Source organism: Gopherus flavomarginatus, chromosome 11, assembly GCF_025201925.1.
Source record: "Gopherus flavomarginatus isolate rGopFla2 chromosome 11, rGopFla2.mat.asm, whole genome shotgun sequence".
Lineage (NCBI taxonomy): Eukaryota > Metazoa > Chordata > Testudines > Testudinidae > Gopherus > Gopherus flavomarginatus.
The window spans coordinates 17,139,582-17,158,541 of record NC_066627.1 but is presented as its reverse complement, the minus strand read 5'-3'; the positions used below and the strand labels follow the sequence as shown (position 1 = coordinate 17,158,541).

The 18,960-nt window shown below is 51.7% G+C and overlaps 1 protein-coding gene across 1 annotated transcript; it reads right to left on the bottom strand.

The window, feature by feature from the left end:
• Positions 1 to 14,650: 14,650 nt before the first annotated feature.
• On the bottom strand, positions 14,651 to 16,741 carry LOC127030902 (ribonuclease-like). Its single transcript, XM_050917596.1, has 3 exons — positions 16,738 to 16,741; positions 15,607 to 15,716; positions 14,651 to 15,118 (listed from the first exon to the last, which is right to left on the bottom strand). Exons 1-3 carry the CDS (start codon positions 16,739 to 16,741, stop codon positions 14,651 to 14,653), a joined length of 582 nt encoding a protein of 193 aa, XP_050773553.1.
• Between the last annotated feature and the right edge of the window lie 2,219 nt (positions 16,742 to 18,960).

The window sequence follows — 18,960 nt, the reverse complement described above, 5'->3', positions numbered from 1 at the left end:
TTAGCGTCCAAAATATGGGGGTTAGCATGAAAACCTCCAAGCTTAGCTACCAGCTTGGACCTGGTACTTGCTGCCACCACCCAAAAAATTAGAGTGTTTTGGGGCACTCTGGTCCCCCTGAAAAACCTTCCCTGGGGACCCCAAGACCCAAATCCCTTGAGTCTCACAACAAAGGGAAATAATCCTTTTTCCCTTCCCCCCTCCAGGTGCTCCTGGAGAGATACACAGACACAAGCTCTGTGAATCCAAACAGAGTGACTCCCCCTCTCCGTTCCCAGTCCTGGAAACCAAAAGCACTTTCCTATTCCCCCAGAGGGAATGCAAAATCAGGCTAGCAAATCCAACACACAGATCTCCCCGATTTCTTCCTCCCACCAATTCCCTGGTGAGTACAGACTCAATTTCCCTGAAATTTCCCAGTAAAGAAAACTTCAACAGGTCTTAAAAGAAAGCTTTATATAAAAAAGAAAGGAAAAATACATACAAATGGTCTCTCTGTATTAAGGTGACAAGATACAGGGTTGATTGCTTAAAAGAATATTGAATAAACAGCCTTATTCAAAAAGAATACAAATCAAAGCACTCCAGCACTTATATTCATGCAAATACCAAAGAAAAGAAACCATATAACTTACTATCTGATCTCTTTGTCCTTACACTTAGAAACAGAAGACTAGAAAGTAGAAACTACTTCTCCAAAGCTCAGAGAAAGCAGGCAGACAGACAAAAGACTCAGACACAAACTTCCCTCCACCCAGAGTTGAAAAAATCCGGTTTTCTGATTGGTCCTCTGGTCAGGTGCTTCAGGTGAAAGAGTCATTAACCCTTCGCTATCTGTTTATGACAGGGCTCCTGCGGCGCCCAAGGCAAATTGCTCCCAGCCCCTCCGGCAGTCACTGGGCTGCATTTCACACAGTCCTCCTGGCCCTCCCAGAGGGAGCTGGGATTGGGGTTCAGATGAACATGCCACCACACGCATGACTGTTGGTCCCTGGGCGGAGATGAGCAACACACAGCCAGTGACTCTTCACAAGGGGAAACAAGCTAAACCAGGTGTGCGATCCTCCTGGCGAAGAAGCCCAGGTACATTTCACCTCCATGCTGCTGGCCAAGGTCAGCCCGATGCCCCTACCTGGGGTCACTTCACCTAGCTACACAGAGCTAAAGTGCAGCACCTTGCTCCCGGAGGCCGTTCCATGGGGAGGACAGTGGTGAGTCTCTGTGTGGCTGAGGGCAGCTGACTTCTGTAGAGTGCATGAGAGTGATTGTGCATGTGTGTGTGTGTATCTAGCAGGTCCTGCCCCTTGTCACTCAGACACAAGCCCGTGGGCAAACCAATGAGCCTTGCAGCTCAGCCCAGACTGAGGCGTTTGCCAGGGAGAGCCCTGGTTGGGAGTCCAGGGGAAATCGCTGCAAAATATCACCCAGTCTGCATCTCTCTTTCCCTCTGCCTCTCTCTGATAGCTGGCTCCATCGCTCAGCAGGTAACACCCGGCCTTGGGAACCAAGCGTTGTGAGGTTTGCATCTCACCAGGATGTTCCTTACTCTTTCAGATGGGCAGGGAGAGTTTTGTACCAGGGAACATCTGAGAATTAACCCTCAGGATTCCCACCCTCCACCTACAGTCAGTCGCTTTAGTTACGTTTTTGGCATGAGCCCAATTTGACTTCTGCATCTCGATTTCACTGTCCTGCCTGCCTCCTAGCCCTGCCCCCAAGACCTCTTGTGGATGGAGGAGGGTATCCCAAGGATCATGACATCACAGCAAGATCCAGTACCCTGAGATCACTGACAGGATGTTAGGATAGCATGTGGCTGCTCCTTCTGGGGAGCATGACCAAAAATGATACCAGCCGTGTGTGTGTGTGTGTTTCTCTGCCACCCCTGCTGGAGAGAATGAGCCCATCTGTGTGTGTGCATGCATGTGTGTGTCCCTGTCACCCCTGCGGGAGAGAATGAGCCCTTCTCAGTGTGTGTGCATGCATGTGTGTGTGTGAGAGAGAGAGAGAGTGTCTGTATGTCCCTGCTGTCCCCAGTGGGAGAGGATGAGTCCTGTGGCTGGCTGGGGGTATGAATTGGCATGTATATGGGTACGGGTTTGTGTCTGGCTCTCCATGTGTCTATAGATAGATGTGTATGTCTACACATCGTGAGAGCACCTCCCCCTGGCTGCACACAGGATTAGCTCCATCCAAGTCTGGCCCCACTTCTTTCATGTGCTGTCCCCACGGCCCCTCTCACTCTCAGCATGCTCCTGCTTCGGGATCTGACCCTCCATCCTGGGCACTCTCTGTTTCTCCTCCTGGGGGTATCACAGTACCAATGGATCAGCTGTCCTCATGCCGCTCCGGACAGGCTTCCAATCCCTGGTCAGATCTGGTGCCACTTTCCCAGCAACTGGTAGGGGAACCTGAGCCCACCCACTGCTCCCAGTTCCAGCCTAGTTACCCCTCTCTCCAGCAACTACCGTCTGCTCCAGCTCAGACCCTGTTTCTGTTTCCCTGGGTACATTCCCATCTCTGTGCTCTATCTTCTGGCTCCCTCCTCCCTGGGTTTTCCAGCCCAAACTCCCTCCTCCCAGGGAGTGACTGCAGACTACTTCCCCTGCAACCCCTGGCCACACTATAGCAGACCTCAAGGTGGCCATCCTGCAGCAAAAAAACTTCAGGACCAGACTTCAAAGAGAAACTGCTGAGCTTCAGTTCATCTGCAAATTCGACACCATCCGCTCAGGATTAAACAAAGACTGTGAATGGCTTGCCAATTACAGAACCAGTTTCTCCTCCCTTAGTTTTCACACCTCAACTGCTAGAACAGGGCCTCATCCTCCCTGACTGACTAACCTCATTATCTCTAGCTTGCCTGCATATATATACCTGCCCCTGGAAATTTCCACTACATGCATCTGACGAAGTGGGCATTCACTCACGAAAGCTCATGCTCCAAAACGTCTGTTAGTCTATAAGGTGCCACAGGATTCTTTGCTGCTTTTACAGATCCAGACTAACACGGCTACCCCTCGGATACTTAACCCCCTTCTGTTCTCAGCTTACTGGTTTTGTACCAGCCTGGCCTGCACCTGCTCTGCAGTGCTTGCTTAGCCAGCCTGGTTCTCCCCCAGGAGCAGCCTAGCAGGCTAATTAGACCTTATCCCTTTCAGGTGAGTTGTGGCATGAACACCCCAGAACACTGCGTATGTTGTGCATGTTGCTGTGCGTGTTTGTGGTCACCAGCCAACATGTCCTTGGGCTCCCTGTTTAATAACTATTTGTATGTGTAGATTGTTGTGCCAATAAACTATTGATAAGCAGAGTTGTGTTTATCTGTGTGTGTGTGAGAGAGAAAGAGAGATTATATACAAGTGTGTCTGTGTAGAGCGCATGCATGTGTGTTTAAGGTGCTTGCATGTCTGCGTGAGGAAATGCATGTTGGGATGTAAAAGATGTGTGTGCATAAAGTGTGCATGTCAGAGAAGTCAGGTCTACATTGCAAAAGTTTGCCGGCATAACTGTGTTGCTCAAAGGGGTGTGGAAAATCACACCCTTGACTCACAGACCTGTGCTGGCAAAAGCCCCTGTGCAGATGCTGACAGAAGAGATCTTTTCCCGAAATAGCTTAGATCAGGGGTATCAAATACGCAAGCCTTCCCCTAGCGTTTACCTAGAGCGGCTCTGGCCCGGCACGCACAGGGGGCAGGCCAGACCACACTCCCAGCCTGCCTGGCTACCCTGCCACCGCACTGCTCCAGGAAGCAGACAGAACCTGGGAGAGGAGAGGCGCAGTGGTGTGTCTTGATGTTGCTTCAGGCACCGCCCCCAGCAGGTCCCATTGGCCGCAGTTCCCTGTTACCAGCCAATGGGAGCTGCTGGGGGCAGTGCCAGAAGCAACAGCAACACACACACACACACACCTGTGCCCCTGCTCCCCCACCTTCCAGCCGCTTCCTGGAGAGGCGCAAGGGCAGAGCGGGCTGGCAGGGAGCCTGCCCTGCCCCCGGTGTGCGCCGGGCCAGAGCCCACCCCCCGAACTCCTCCTGCAGTCGAACCCCTTGCCCTGAGCCTCTTGGTGCACCCTGCACCCCGACTCCCTGCCACACCCCTCCTGCACCCCAACCCACTGTCCTGAGCCCCATGCTGCACCTGACCCCCTGCCGTACCCTGCACCCTGATCCCCTGCCCTGAGCCCCCTGCTTCACCCCTCACCCCTCCTGCACCACAACCTCCTTCCCTGAGCCGCTGCTGCACCCTGCACTGGACCCCCTGCCCTGAACCCCCTGCTGCACCCCTCACTCCTCCTGCACCCTGACCCCCTGCTGCACTCCTTATCCTTCCTGCACCGCACACCCCAACTCCCTGCCCTGAGCCCCTGCCATACACCTCCTGCACCCCAACCCACTGCCCTGAGCCCCATGCTGCACCTGACCCCCTGCCGTATCCTGCACCCTGAGCCCCCTGCTTCACCCCGCACCCCTCCTGCACCACAACCCCCTTCCCTGAGCCACTGCTGCACCCTGCACCGGACCCCCTGCCCTGAACTCCCTGCTGCACCCCGCACCCCTCCTGCACCCTGACCCCCTGCTGCACCCCTTATCCTTCCTGCACCCCACACCCCAACTCCCTGCCCTCAGCCCCTGCCATACAACTCCTGCACCCCAACCCACTGCCCTGAGCCCCATGCTGGATCCGACCCCCTGCTGTATCCTACACCTTGACCCCCTGCCCTGAGCCCCCTGCTTCACCCCACACCCCTCCTGCACCACAACCCCCTTCCCTGAGCTGCTGCTACACCCTGCACTGGACCCCCTGCCCTGAACTCCCTGCTGCACCCCGCACCCCTCCTGCACCCTGACCCCCTGCTGCACCCCTTATCCTTCCTGCACCCCACGCCCCAACTCCCTGCCCTGAGCCCCTGCCATACCCCTCTGCACCCCAACCCCCTGCTCTGAACCCCCTGCTGCACCTCACACTCCTGCTGCACCCTGAGCCCCTGCTGCACCCCTCCTCCTTCCTGCAGCCCACACCCCAACTGCCTGCCCTGAGCCCCAGCCATACTTCTCCTGCACCCCCTGGGGGCAGGGAGGGTATGGAGTTGATTGGGGATCTCGGGGAAGGGGTTGGAATGGGGACAGGGAAGGGGTGGGAAGAAGTAAGGCAGGGCAGGGCCTCATGGAAGGGGTGGAGTGGGGGCAGGGTTGAGGGCGGTGGGGGGAGGTGTCAGTGATGTGGCCCTTGGACCAACATACTAGTTCTCATGTGACCCTCGTGGTGATTTGAGTTTGAGACCCTGGCCTAGCTCATTCGTGGAGGTTGGTTAACTGCCAGCAAAAGTTCCTTAGGTCACTCCACTCTGGGGCTCTGCTGGCCCAGCCCTTCTAGTGTCAACTACCCTGCGTGACTAGACTGAATGCATGTATACGTATGGGGAGGGGGTGCACGTCGTGTATTTGCATCTGTGTGTAGGGACATATGTATTTGGGGGGGAGTGCTTGCATGTGTGTATAGAGTACCTGACTGGGAGAGTGTGTGTGTGCGCGCTCAGGGTGACTCTGGATATGTATGGATGGATGTGTCAGTGAATGTGTGTGTAAGAGTGTGCCTGTGTGTGTTTGTGAGTGTATGCATGTGTGTGTACTGCACTCTGGGGAGGGGGGTGCTTTGTCAAACTGCTTGTGTTTGTGTCATTCTGGGCCTGGGATGCATTTGTCCCTGTGTCTGCCTGATCTGGGGCTTTCTCTCCAGCTCACCTTGTTGCCATCTGATCCTTGGAGTTATCCTGTTGGAGTGGGATCTGGGACAGCCTGGGCTGGCTGGGCCCAGGGGGATCCAGGGCAGGCCAGGCTGGATGGGCCCAGGGGGATCCAGGACAGGCCAGGCTGGCCGGGCTGAGGGGGATCCAGGGCTGGCCAGGCTGGCTGGGCCCATGGGGATCCAGGGCTGGCCACTCCCAGGGGGATCCATGGCAGGCTGGGATGACTGGTCTGAGAGAAGGATACTGGGCAGGCCAGGCTGGATGGGCCCAGGGAGATTCAGGGCAGGCCAGCTTGGCTGGGCTCAGGGGGACCCAGGGCAGGCCTGGCTGGTTGCATCCAGGTGATCCAGGGCAGACCGTGCTGGCAGGGCCCAGGGAGATCCGGGACATGCTGCACCAGTTGGATACAATGTCAAGTCCGATGCTCTTTTTCTTCTCTGTCTTTCCCCCTGACCAGTCCGGACCCTGTAGATAATGACTGGGAAGAGTTTGGCTCCAGTGCCCACTGGTATTGGCTATGGGGCCTTGCCGGCCCCCTCTGCACCAGCTCCTGTCCCATTCACCCTGCAGTGCCCCCAGTGCTGACAAACTCGGGGCTTTGACACTCCCACAGTCCTGGGGCAAACCCAGAACTGGCCCTAACGGGAATGCCCCCTGCCCCATCAGCCTGGACCAGCCCAAGCCAATCCTGGGTAGGGAGTGAGGCCCGAGGCCCTGTCCCATGCTGCCCAGACCCACTGGTGGGTAGAGTTGCCAACTTTCTAATCCCACAAAACTGAACATCCTAGCCCTACCCCTTCCCTTAGGCCCCACCCCCTGCCCTACCCCTTCCCTGAGGCCCACCCCCACTCACTGTATTTCCAGGGGCTCGCACTCCCCTACCCTCACTCACTTTCACTGGGCTAGGGCACAGGGTTGGGTTGTGAGAGGGGGTGAGGGCTCCAGCTGGGAGTGCGGGCTCTGGGGTGGGTGGGGGATGAGGGATTTGGGGTGCAGCTGGAGGTGTGACGGTGTACTCCATAAGTCTTCATGGGAATATGCTTATGAATATATATATGATATAACTGGAATATGTTTTATGCTACTGTCATGGCATAAACCCCCACTATGAACTTTAGCATCCAAAAGATGGGGTACCAGCATGAATTCCTCTAAGCTTAATTACCAGCTTAGAACCTGTAGCGCTGCCACCAACCAGGAATTCCAGTGCCTGGTACACTCTGGTCCCCCCAAGACCTTGCCCGGGGAACCCCAAGACCCAGATACTCTGGATCTTAACACAAGGAAAGTAAACCCTTTCCCCCACCGTTGCCTCTCCCAGGCTTCCCCTCCCTGGGTTACCCTGGAAGATCACTGTGATTCAAACTCCTTGAATCTTAAACAGAGTGGAAAATCCACCTTCCCCCCTCCTTCTCTCTCCCCCTCCCAGACTCTCCCTGAGAGAGACAGTAATCCTAACACAGAGAGAAATTAACCTTTCTCTCCCCCTTCCCTCCTTTCTCCCTGCCAATTCCCTGGTGAATCCAGACCCCGTCCCCTGGGGTCTCACACCAGAATAAAAAACAATCAAGTTCTTAAACACAAAAAGCTTTTAATTAAAGAAAGAAAAACAGTAAAAATTATCTTTGTAAATTTAAGATGGAATATGTTACAGGGTCTTTCAGCTATAGACACTGGGAATACCATCCCAGCCTAAGTATACAAGTACAAATTAAAATCCTTTCAGCAAAATACAAATTTGAACTCCTTCCAGCCAAATACACATTTGCAAATAAAGAAAACAAACATAAGCCTAACTCGCCTTATCACCTATTACTTACTATTTTGAATCTATAAGAACATGTATCAGGGAGATTGGAGAGAAACCTGGTTGCATGTCTGGTCACTCTCAGAACCCAGAGAGAACAACAACCAAACTCTAACAGCACACACAAAAACTTCCCTCCCTCAAGATTTGAACGTATCCTGTCCCCTGATTGGTCCTCTGGTCAGGTGACAGCCAGGCTCACTGAACTTGTTAACCCTTTACAGGCAAAAGAGATATGAAGTACTTCTGTTCTATTAACCCCTACTATCTGTTTATGACAGCTACATATGCCATAAAACATATCTCTGTGAAGGTCATTCTTCCTGTCGAAGGTAGGGGCCCGGGCAGAGACAGATGCATCGGGAAGTGAATGCCTGGCTGCGAAGATTGTGTCGCCAGGAGGGCTTTGGCTTCCTCGACCACGGGATGCTATTCGAGGAAGGACTGCTAGGCACAGATGGCGTTCACCTTTCAAGAGGGGAAAGGCCTTATTTGAGCACAGACTGGCTAACCTAGTAAGGAGGGCTTTAAACTAGGTTCGATGGGGACGAGTGAGCAAAACCCACAGGTAAGTGGGGAACAAGACCTGGGAGATCGGTTGGAAACAAGACGGAGCACTGGCTATAATGGCAGAGAGAAAGGAGGGTCAGGGCAAAGCTGGGAGGCAAGATCAAATCAGTATCTTAGATGCCTATATACAAATGCAAGAAGTATGGGTAATAAGCAGGAAGAACTGGAAGTGCTAATAAATAAATACAACTATGACATTGTTGGCATTACTGAAACTTGGTGGGTTAATACACACTACTGGAATGTTGGTGTGGATGGGTATAGTTTGCTCAGGAAAGATAGACAGGGGAAAAAGGGAGGAGGTGTTGCCTTATATATTAAAAATGTACACACTTGGACGGAGGTGGAGATGGACATAGGAGATGGAAGTGTTGAGAGTCTCTGGGTTAGGCTAAAAGGGGTAAAAAACACGGGTGATGTCATGCTGGGAGTCTACTACAGGCCACCTAATCAGGTGGAAGAGGTGGATGAGGCTTTTTTCAAACAACTAACAAAATCATCCAAAGCCCAAGATTTGGTGGTGATGGGGGACTTCAACTATCCAGATATATGTTGGGAAAATAACACTGCGGGGCACAGACTATCCAATAAGTTCCTGGACTGCATTGCAGACAACTTTTTATTTCAGAAAGTTGGAAAAGCTACTAGTGGGGAAGCTGTTCTAGACTTGATTTTAACAAATAGGGAGGAACTCGTTGAGAATTTGAAAGTAGAAGGAAGCTTGGGTGAAAGTGATCATGAAATCATAGAGTTTTTCAATTCTAAGGAAGGGTAGAAGGGAGTACAGCAAAATAGAGACAATGGATTTCAGGAAGGTGGATTTTGGTAAGCTCAGAGAGCTGATAGGTAAGGTCCCATGGGAATCAAGACTGAGGGGAAAAACAACTGAGGAGAGTTGGCAGTTTTTCAAAGGAACGCTATTAAGGGCCCAAAAGCAAGCTATTCCGATGGTTAGGAAAGATAGAAAATGTGGCAAAAGAGCACCTTGGCTTAACCACGAGATCTTGCATGACCTACAAAATAAAAAGGGTTCATATAAAAAATGGAAACTGGGTCAGATAACAGAGGACGAATATAGGCAAATAACACAGAAATGCAGAGGCAAGATTAGAAAGGCAAAGGCACAAAATGAGCTCAAACTAGCTATGAGAATAAAGGGAAACAAGAAGACTTTTTATCAATACATTAGAAGCAAGAGGAAGACCAAGGACAGGGTAGGCCAACTGCTCAGTGAGGAGCGGGAAACAGTAAGAGGAGATTTGGAAATGGCAGAGATGCTTAATGACTTCTTTGTTTCAGTCTTCACTGAGAAGTCTGAAGGAATGTCTAGTATAGTGAATGCTTAAGGGAAGCGGGTAGGTTAAGAAGATAAAATAAAAAAAGAGCAAGTAAAAATCACTTGGACAAGTTAGATGCCTGCAAGTCACCAGGGCCTGATGAAATGCATCCTAGAATACTCAAGGAGTTAATAGAGAAGATATCTGAGCCTCTAGCTATTATCTTTGGGAAATCATGGGAGACGGGGGAGATTCCAGAAGACTGGAAGGGGGCAAATATAGTGCCCATCTATAAAAAGGGAAATAAAAACAACCCAGGAAACTACAGACCAGTTAGTTTAACTTCTGTGCCAGGGAAGATAATGGAGCAGGTAATTAAAGAAATCATCTGCAAACACTTGGAAGGTGGTAAGGTGATAGGGAATATCCAGCATGGATTTGTAAAGAACAAATCGTGTCAAACTAATCTGATAACATTCTTTGACAGGATAACGAGCCTTGTGGATAAGGGAGAAGAGGTGGATGTGATATACCTAGACTTTAGTAAGGCATTTGATACGGTCTCGCATGATATTCTTATAGATAAACTAGGAAAGTACAATTTAGATGGGGCTACTATAATGTGGGTGCATAACTGGCTGGATAACCGTACTCAGAGAGTAGTTATTAATGGCTCCCAATCCTACTGGAAAGGTATAACAAGTGGGGTTCCACAGGGGTCTGTTTTGGGACCGGCTCTGTTCAATATCTTCATCAACGATTTAGATGTTGGCATAGAAAGTACGCTTATTAAGTTTGCGGACAATACCAAACTGGGAGGGATTGCAACTGTTTTGGAGGACAGGGTCAAAATTCAAAATGATCTGGACAAATTGGAGAAATGGTCTGAGGTAAACAGGATGAAGTTCAATAAAGATAAATGCAAAGTGCTCCACTTAGGAAGGAACAATCAGTTTCACACATACAGAATGGGAAGAGACTGTCTAGGAAGGAGTATGGCAGAAAGAGATCTAGGTGTCGTAGTGGACCACAAGCTTAATATGAGTCAACAGTGTGATACTGTTGCAAAAAAAGCAAATGTGATTCTGGGATGCATTAACAGGTGTATTGTAAACAAGACACGAGAAGTCATTCTTCCGCTTTACTCTGCGCTGGTTAGGCCTCAACTGGAGTATTGTGTCCAGTTCTGGGCATCGCATTTCAAGAAAGATGTGGAGAAATTGGAGAGGGTCCAGAGAAGAGTAACAAGAATGATTAAAGGTCTTGAGAACATGACCTATGAAGGAAGGCTGAAGGAATTGGGTTTGTTTAGTTTGGAAAAGAGAAGACTGAGAGGGGACATGATAGCAGTTTTCAGGTATCTAAAAGGGTGTCATCAGGAGGAGGGAGAAAACTTGTTCACCTTAGCCTCCAATGACAGAACAAGAAGCAATGGGCTTAAACTGCAGCAAGGGAGATTTAGGCTGGGCATTAGGAAAAAGTTCCTAACTGTCAGGGTAGTTAAACACTGGAATAGATTGCCTAGAGAAGCTGTGGAATCTCCATCTCTGGAGATATTTAAGAGTAGGTTAGATAAATATCTATTAGGGATGGTCTAGACAGTATTTGGTCCTGCCATGAGGGCAGGAGACTGGACTCGATGACCTCTCGAGGTCCCTTCCAGTCCTAGAGTCTATGAGTCATGATCTACATTCCTCCTATTTGTATGCATGTATCATTTTTGTCCTTGAAGTTAGGAATATTAGCTATATAGTTGCTTAATTTCTATTGAGAAAGGAATGTGCGAATTAAATGCCCAGTCAAGAACCACTTAAGCCAACAATGAATTCGAAGTTGACAATCCACATTGGAGTTTTCCCAGGAATGTGGCTTGGCTGGTAAGAAACTCAGCAATTCATGGACATGTGACTTGCCCATGTGACTTGCCCATGTAACTTCAAAACTCCATCTTGGAGCTGGACTTTGCATAGGAGAGAGGAGGGGGTCTCCACCCATAAGAGAAAGTCTATTTAAACCCCTGGGAGACCCCTCCAATTTGTCTTCAGCTGTCTAAAGAGAGAGCCTTTCTACCCCAAGGATACCTGAAAGAAACTGGAACAAAGGACAGTGACTGCGAGGGGTGTGAGTGATTGCTGGACCCAGACTAGAAGGAGACTAGTCTGTAAAAGGAAACTTAATGGGTGAAGATTTTATCTGTATTCAATTTTTATTACTGTACTAGACTTAGACTTGCATGTTTTATTTTATTTTGCTTGGTAATTCACTTTGTTCTGCCTGATACCTCTTGGAACCACTTAAATCCTACTTTCTGTATTTAATAAAATCACTTTTACTTATTAATTAACCCAGAGTATGTATTAATGCTTGGGGGGAGGGAACAGCTGTGCATATCTGTCTATCAGTGTTATAGAGGGCGAACAATGTATGAGTGGATTTATTTGGGGTTTGAACCCCACTGGGAGTTGGACATCTGAGTGTTAAAGACAAGAACACTTCTGTGAGTTCCTTTCAGTTAAGTCTTCAGCTTGGGGGCATGTGGTTCAGACCTTGGTCTGGGTTTGCAGCAGGCTAATGGGTCTGTCTCAAACCAGGCAGGGCACTGATGTCCTAAGCCACCAGGGCAGGAAACCAGGAGCAGAAGTAGTTTTGGCACATCAGGTGGCAGCCCTAGGGGGTTTCTGTGATCCAACCTGTCACACAAGGTATTCAAAGTGCGGGAGGGGACTGTGCTTTGAGGCAGAGGGTTGGGGTGAAGGAGGAGGTATGGGCTCTGGGCTGGGGCTTTGGGTTCTGGGGTGGGACCGGGTATAAGTGGCTTAGGGTGTGGGATGAGCTCTGGGCTGGGGCAGGAGGTTGGGCTGCAGGGGAGTGTGAGGGCTCCAGCAGGATGTGCAGGCTCTGGGGTGGTCCCAAGAATGAGGGGTTTGGGGTGCAGGAGGGGGCTCTGGGTTTGGTGGGGGCTCAGGGCTGAGGCAGGGGCTTGCGGCTCGGGGTTGGCTTACCTCGGGTGGCTCCCAGTCAGCAGCATAGCAGGACTAAGGTATGCTCCCTGCCTATCTTGCCTCCATGCTGCGCCCCAGAAATGGCCAGCAGGTCTGGCTCCTAGGCGGGGAAGGGGTCAGGAGGCTCTGTGCATTGCTTTCATGTGCAGGCATTGCCCCCCTCCAGCTCCCATAGGCGTGGTTTACATCCAATGGGAGTGCAGAACTGGTGTTTGAGGCGGGGTTAGTGCCTGGAGCCCCATAGCCCCCACACCCCAGTAGCGGCAGGCTGTTTGTGAAGTTTTAGCCTCTCCTGGCCTCTTATACCTGTCACCATGCTGCCAAGGGTAAGGCCAGGTTTACAATGCAGTGGGGGCTCGGACAAGGCAAGTCCCCCAGCCCAGGGTGACAAGGCAGTGCGGCCATATCCTCCCTGTCTCCCCTTCAGTTTTCTGATTTTTTTCCCTCCCCGGAACATTCCCTGAGTGGGTGGGACTGATCTCCAGGAGCCACCACACACGCGATGCCATTGAGGGGAGCATAGGGCCTTCACAAACCAGCCTCAGTTTAGGACAGGGTCGTGCACGACAGCAGGGGACTAGGCTGCCCCAGGGAGATACGCACTAACAACGCTTGGCTGACATGTTCTCAGCACTGATTGCTGAGCTGGGGATCTCCAGGACCCAAGCGCTTCCCCCTATGAATATTCCCATCTCCATGCACTGTCACTGATTTCTATGTGAGCAAGACTGAGCCACGTCCCCATCTCTGCCTTGGTTTTCCACACCTGTGGGATGCAGGGGAAGATTCTGGCCCAGCCTTTGTAAAGGGTTTGGGGGCCGAGTGCTGTATCATGGCAAAGGGGCACTGCAGTGGTGATGGCTGCTCTACATGCCCTACTGTTCTTAGGAGCTGCAGAGTAGGGGCAGGGGCAGGAGAGTCCAACTCTACCTCCGTATTGCAAACCTGTCTGAGACAGAGCCCCATAAGTGGCCGTGCGGTCCGGGGACTCTTCCAGCCCCATGGAGACTTTGGCTGCAAGCAGCTGAGCCATTCACTGGCAAACCTCAGAGGAAACATATTTGTTCCTGGATTCCCCTCCCAGATAAGCACCCAGAGCCAGTCAGACCCTGCTGAGCTGGGTCAACATTGCAGCTGGCACCCTGCAAAAAAAGAGGTCCTGTACCCCATGCCCCGACTGCCACCGACCCGCCCAGCCTGTGGCCACAGGGCAGGGCCTCTGGAAGGGAAAGGCCTCATATCCAATCCCCACCCCTTGAGCCAGCCAGTTCTGGGACCAGATCACAGTCAGTACCCCCTAAAGAGGAAAAGGATTGCACTCCCCAGACCTCTCAGCCAGCTGGTCCCTCAAACCTAGGGCTGGATCGGAGCTGCTGCACCTTATCCCGTTCCCTGATCCCTCTGAGCAATCTAGCTGGATTTCTGACATGCTGCTAGGGTTAAATAAGGCTGGATAACCAGTGACTCTGCACCCAGCCTCCACAAACACTCTCCTCATTCTGCGTTTGCAGGAAAGTATTTTATTGCAAGAAGCAGGGAGAAAATTGAACTCAGTGACACCTTCCCCAGGGCTCAGCCTGAGACAACACCCACAGAGCATCCAGTGGATCAGGGATGGGGAAGAGCTGTACAGTATAACAGGCAATAAGGGCAGCAGAGGCGGGATGGCAAAGGGGCAGCTGTACAGTATAATGGGCACTAGGGACAGCAGAGGGTGGGGGTTGGGAAGGGGTGGCTATACTATATAATGGGCACTAGCGGCAGCAGGGAGTGGGAGATGGCAAAGGGGCGGCCATCAAGAGGTTTATGGGAATTTTGATCTATCTTGGGAGACTAAAATAGGGCACCCAAACCAAATCAGTCTGGGGTTTCAGAGCTGCTTGGCATCTTCCACTCCTGGTGGCTCGGGCAGCCCAGCCCCAGTCCAGACCAGTTGTGTTTGGATCTTGCCCAATGGGGCAGGCGCTGGGCTGAGGCTGAGGGTCTCAGTGCCAGCCGGAGGGGCTGGGCAACCAGATTTTCACTTGTGTGGATGGGAACTGGGCACCCCGAATTGGAAATCCCCCTGCAGGCCCCAAGCTGCTGACCCATGGAATAGGGGGGAGAGGCTGAATGTCCTAGTGGAGACTCATGGCAGGTACTGCCAAGGGGGCGCGGGGACAGGGCAGGAAAGCCCCCCACAAAAGAAGGCTGCCTATGAGTGAAAGAGGGGTGGGAGACAGCAGGGGAATCCCCTGCTCCCTGCTCATGGCAGATATGTTGGCTCCAAGTGCACGGGCAGCCGCCGGACACAGGCCACGCGGACTCTAGTGACTCTAGTTGCAGCTCTGTATCTACAACGCCCTGGCCGGGAGCCAGGCAGCACCCGGCACGTGGTGACTCTGAATGATCTGTTGCTGTCGCGAAGGTTGCCTCTAACGGGTCTCCCTCCCCTGCCACAGATGTTTCGGAGCTGGCCGGTGGGGGCGTGGATGAAGGTGTTGGTGGGTTTGCATCGGGGGCGGGTCAGGCCCCGTCGCTGCATCAGGAGGTTGCAGTAGATCCTGTCATTGGGAGCTCCGGTCTTGGGGTAGTCAACGTGTTGTCTCACAAACTGCTGGTAGCTGGCACCTTCGCTGAGCTGGGCCAGGGTGGCAGCCAGCAGGATGAGGGGCAGCAGGAGCATGAGGCAGGCTCCCCTTGGGGCCATGGCCATCTCTGTCACTAGTTCGACCTGCAGTGGAGATGGGGAAGGAGACAGATGAAGACAGCGCTGGCTGGGAATCTGCCTCCTCCATGGAAGCTCCAGGACCTGAACCCCAAACGTGCCATTATACCCTCACACCCCACTCTGCCACCCAGAAACCACCACAACTCATGATCCCATCCCACTCTATCCCCTTGTCTCCCACCCAACTCTTCCTCAAATATAGGAGAGTTATTATTTTTATCACATGGCACCTACATACCCTGCCAAAGACCTGGCCCCTGATCATGCCATGTGCTGCACAGACTCCAGCTGAAATCAGGGCCTTCTCCCTCTAACCCATTATTCACCACTCCCTTCCCAGAGATGGAGCGAGAACCCAGGAGTCCTGAGTCCCAGTCCACCTGCTTTAACTACTAGATCATGCTGCATCCCAGAAACAAGCCCTGCAGTTGCAGCCCCGTGTGACACTGTTCTCTGCTCTCTCCAGGCTGATGGATTCCCCTGCAACTTACCCAAGTCCTTGTTCCTTCGCTGTCATCAAAGTGATGGATCCCAGCCTCTGCTGAGCTGAACCTCACCCTGATCCTCCTGCCCTTCTTGGTGCTGGTTATATAGCACTCAGCTGGGCATGGAGGGGGAGGGCAAACCAGTAAACAATTGTGTCAGCAGGACTTCCTGATACCTGGCAATTAAAATGAGTGACATGGCAGGAAGGGCATGGCTGGGGAATAAATAGCACATGTCCTGCTAGACACCTGTGCTCCACAGAAACATCTCAGGGTGTGTCTTCCCAGCAAGCGAAGGTGTGATTGTAGCGTGGGTGGCCAAAGCTGTGCCAGCTTTAATCTAGCGAGTGCCAGACTGCCAGGACATTGGGTACCAACTCTGGTTGGAACCCATGCTGAAGTCCAGGTCACGATGTCTCCACTTCCCTTTTAACCTGTATTAGCTAGATTAAAGCTAGTGTAGGAATGCTGACGTGTGCTACAAATACTCTTCATTTGCTGCAGACAGAGCCTGAGTCCTGACCCACTGGCACCTTCCGAATCCAGCCCTAGCCTAGAAACTCATAGCTCTGCCGGTTCCCCTCACTCCTGGCCTGCAGCCTCTGCTCTCCCAGCTCTGGCCTCTTCCCACCTACCCACACAGAGCTCTGCTAATACCCCTTAATCTCAACTTGCAGCCCCCTACTGTCTCTCTGCCCTTGGCTAGCCATGGATCCATTCATGCTGGTGCCCTTCAATTCTGACCAGCAGCCCAACCACCCTCCCCTCTGCAGGTAGCTCTGGACCTTAATGAGGAACTATAAAAATGGCTTCTTCTCATCTGATTAACAGGCCATCATGTCTCCGAAAGCACAGCGGAAAGAGAGCAGGAGGCAGAGGTCTGCATCTAAATGCCCAGAGGGCTGAGATTTTCTCAGGCACGTAAAGAATTTGGAGGCCATGAGAACTAGTGGGAAACTGGGCATCTAAATCCCTTTGGCGATTTGAAGGTGGCGGTCACAGGACACATAGCCCTGCGGCTGTCGGGCTTTCAGAACATGAAGAGAGGAGATTAGCAGGCTCCCAGTAGATCAAACTCAGACTTAAGGGCAGGGTGTGATGACGCAACATGCACATCCACGTACGGTAGCCACTCACGCATTCCCAGAATCTCAGAAACAGTGGTACTTCTGGGAACAGGGTGACCCCACTCCCACCGGCGTGACCTAGCAGACATGGTGTGCATGAGGTCATGCCATACGGAGGATGCAATTTCAAAGAGCATGCCACTCCACTCCTGTGAGCGCCAGGTCATGATGGCCGTGGCAGAATGGTGCATTTTTCAAAAAGGTGCTCCCTACCCAACAGTGGACAAAAGCACATTCCACTGTGTCTGGGGACAAAACACCTAAAAAGAGGTGTGTCTGGTTCAAAACCAGATGTATGGCCAACCTGCAGCTAAGTGATTCTTTCCCTTCAGGTTAAGAACCATTCTCTGAAGGAAGAAGAACCCTCTCTTGGATGTCATTGGGTGTCTGCCCTATTTGTGAAGGGAAGAAATGTGCGCTTGAAATTTTAATAATGAAAGAAGGAGAGAGAGAGATGAGGAAGGACATGATGTGAGAGACACAGAGAAAGAGAGAGATTAACATAAGAGTGTTGTAATTTTTTTCTCTTGGGACGAAAGCCAGGTCCGGAATTTTCAAAGGGAACAGGTTGGGTTGGGCAGGGTTGGAGTTTTGGCATGCTCACCATAGGCTGTGGGCAAGGGAAGGAAGATGGTATGTGGAAAGAGATACTTGGAGGAATGCATGCTGAAAACACACAAGACACAAACACAAAGGGCACAACATTGGAGACAGACAAGGCTCTAACTGATCCAAGCCAGATGTACTTGCCTTACACAATCTTTTCCCAACATCAGTCCCACTACCACATGGGTAAGTGTTGGGAAGGGGATGATATACTGTATAATGGGCACTAGTGGTAGCAAAGGTGGGTAGACACACCCTGAGATGTTTTGGAGGATCCCATATGTCTGGCAGGACACTTGCTGTCTATTCCACACCCTTGCCCTGCCTGCTGGGCCACTACTTTTAATTGCAAGATATCGGGAAATTGTCCTTACCCAATAGTTTATTGGATTTTCCCGCCCACTCCTCCTCCTCCGTACCTGGCTGGAGTATCTGATTGAGGTTCAACTCTGCAGAGGCTGGGATCCATCACTCTGATGGCAGCAAAGGAACAAGGAGTTGGGTGAATCGCAGGAGATTCCACCAGCTGGGAGAGAGCAGAGAACAGGGTCACATGGGGCTGCAACTGCAGAGTTTGTTTCTGGGAGGCAGCATGATCCAGCTGCTATCGCAGAGAAGCTCAAAGCCAGGACTCATGGGTTCTATCTCCGCCTTGGCGTGGGGAGCAGTGGGACAGAGGACAGGGTGTAGGGGCTGGTGTCAGTGGGGTTCAGTGCAACACGTCACACAGTGGGGTGGGAATAATCATAGAATCATAAGTTTGGGAGAGATCTCGAGAGGTCATCTAGTCCAGTCCCCTGCACTCAAGGCAGGACTAAGTACTATATAGACTATCCCTAACAGGTGTTTGTCTAACTTGCTTTTAAAAATCTCCAATGATGGAGACTCCGCAACCTCCCTAAGCAATTTATTCCAGTGTTTAACCACCCTGACAGTTAGGAAGTTTTTCCTAATGTCCAACCTAAACCTCCCTTGCTGTAGTTTAAGCCCATTGCTTCCTGTCCTATCCTCAGAGGTTAAGGAGAACAATTTTCTCCCTCCTCCTTGTTACAAGGAGGGGGCTGGGCTTTAGGGGGAGAGTGGGGTGGGAGAGGGAAGGGGCTTTGGTCCCAGCAGGTTCCATGGAAGGAGACAATCCCCATCCCCTGCTATCTCCATCCATCTCCCCCTTGTGTCCCTGTTGCAGGTCGATCCAGTGACAGACACAGCCATGGCTCTGCAAGACCCGCCCATCCCACATTCCTGCTGCCCCTCGCCCTGCTGGCCACCTGCCTGGTTCTAACACTCAGGCAGGGCTGGAGCCGGCTGAACAACATATTCCAGAAACAGTGCATGAACTTCCCCAAGACCCCACCACCAATGACCACATCTATTGCAACACAATGATGTGGATCCAGGTAATGTACTAGAAATACAGCAACACCTTCATCCACGCATCGAACAAGGATATTAACAAAGTCTGCACGACAGATGGGGTATCCAATGAGCCCTACCAGTCCGTAAGCATGAGTTCCATCAACACCACCATTTGCACATTTCACCCCTGGATCATCTCTTACACCAGGATCAGTGCAGTCCAAAGAATTGTCATCTCCTGCTGGAATGATCTCCCTTTTTTCTATGTGAA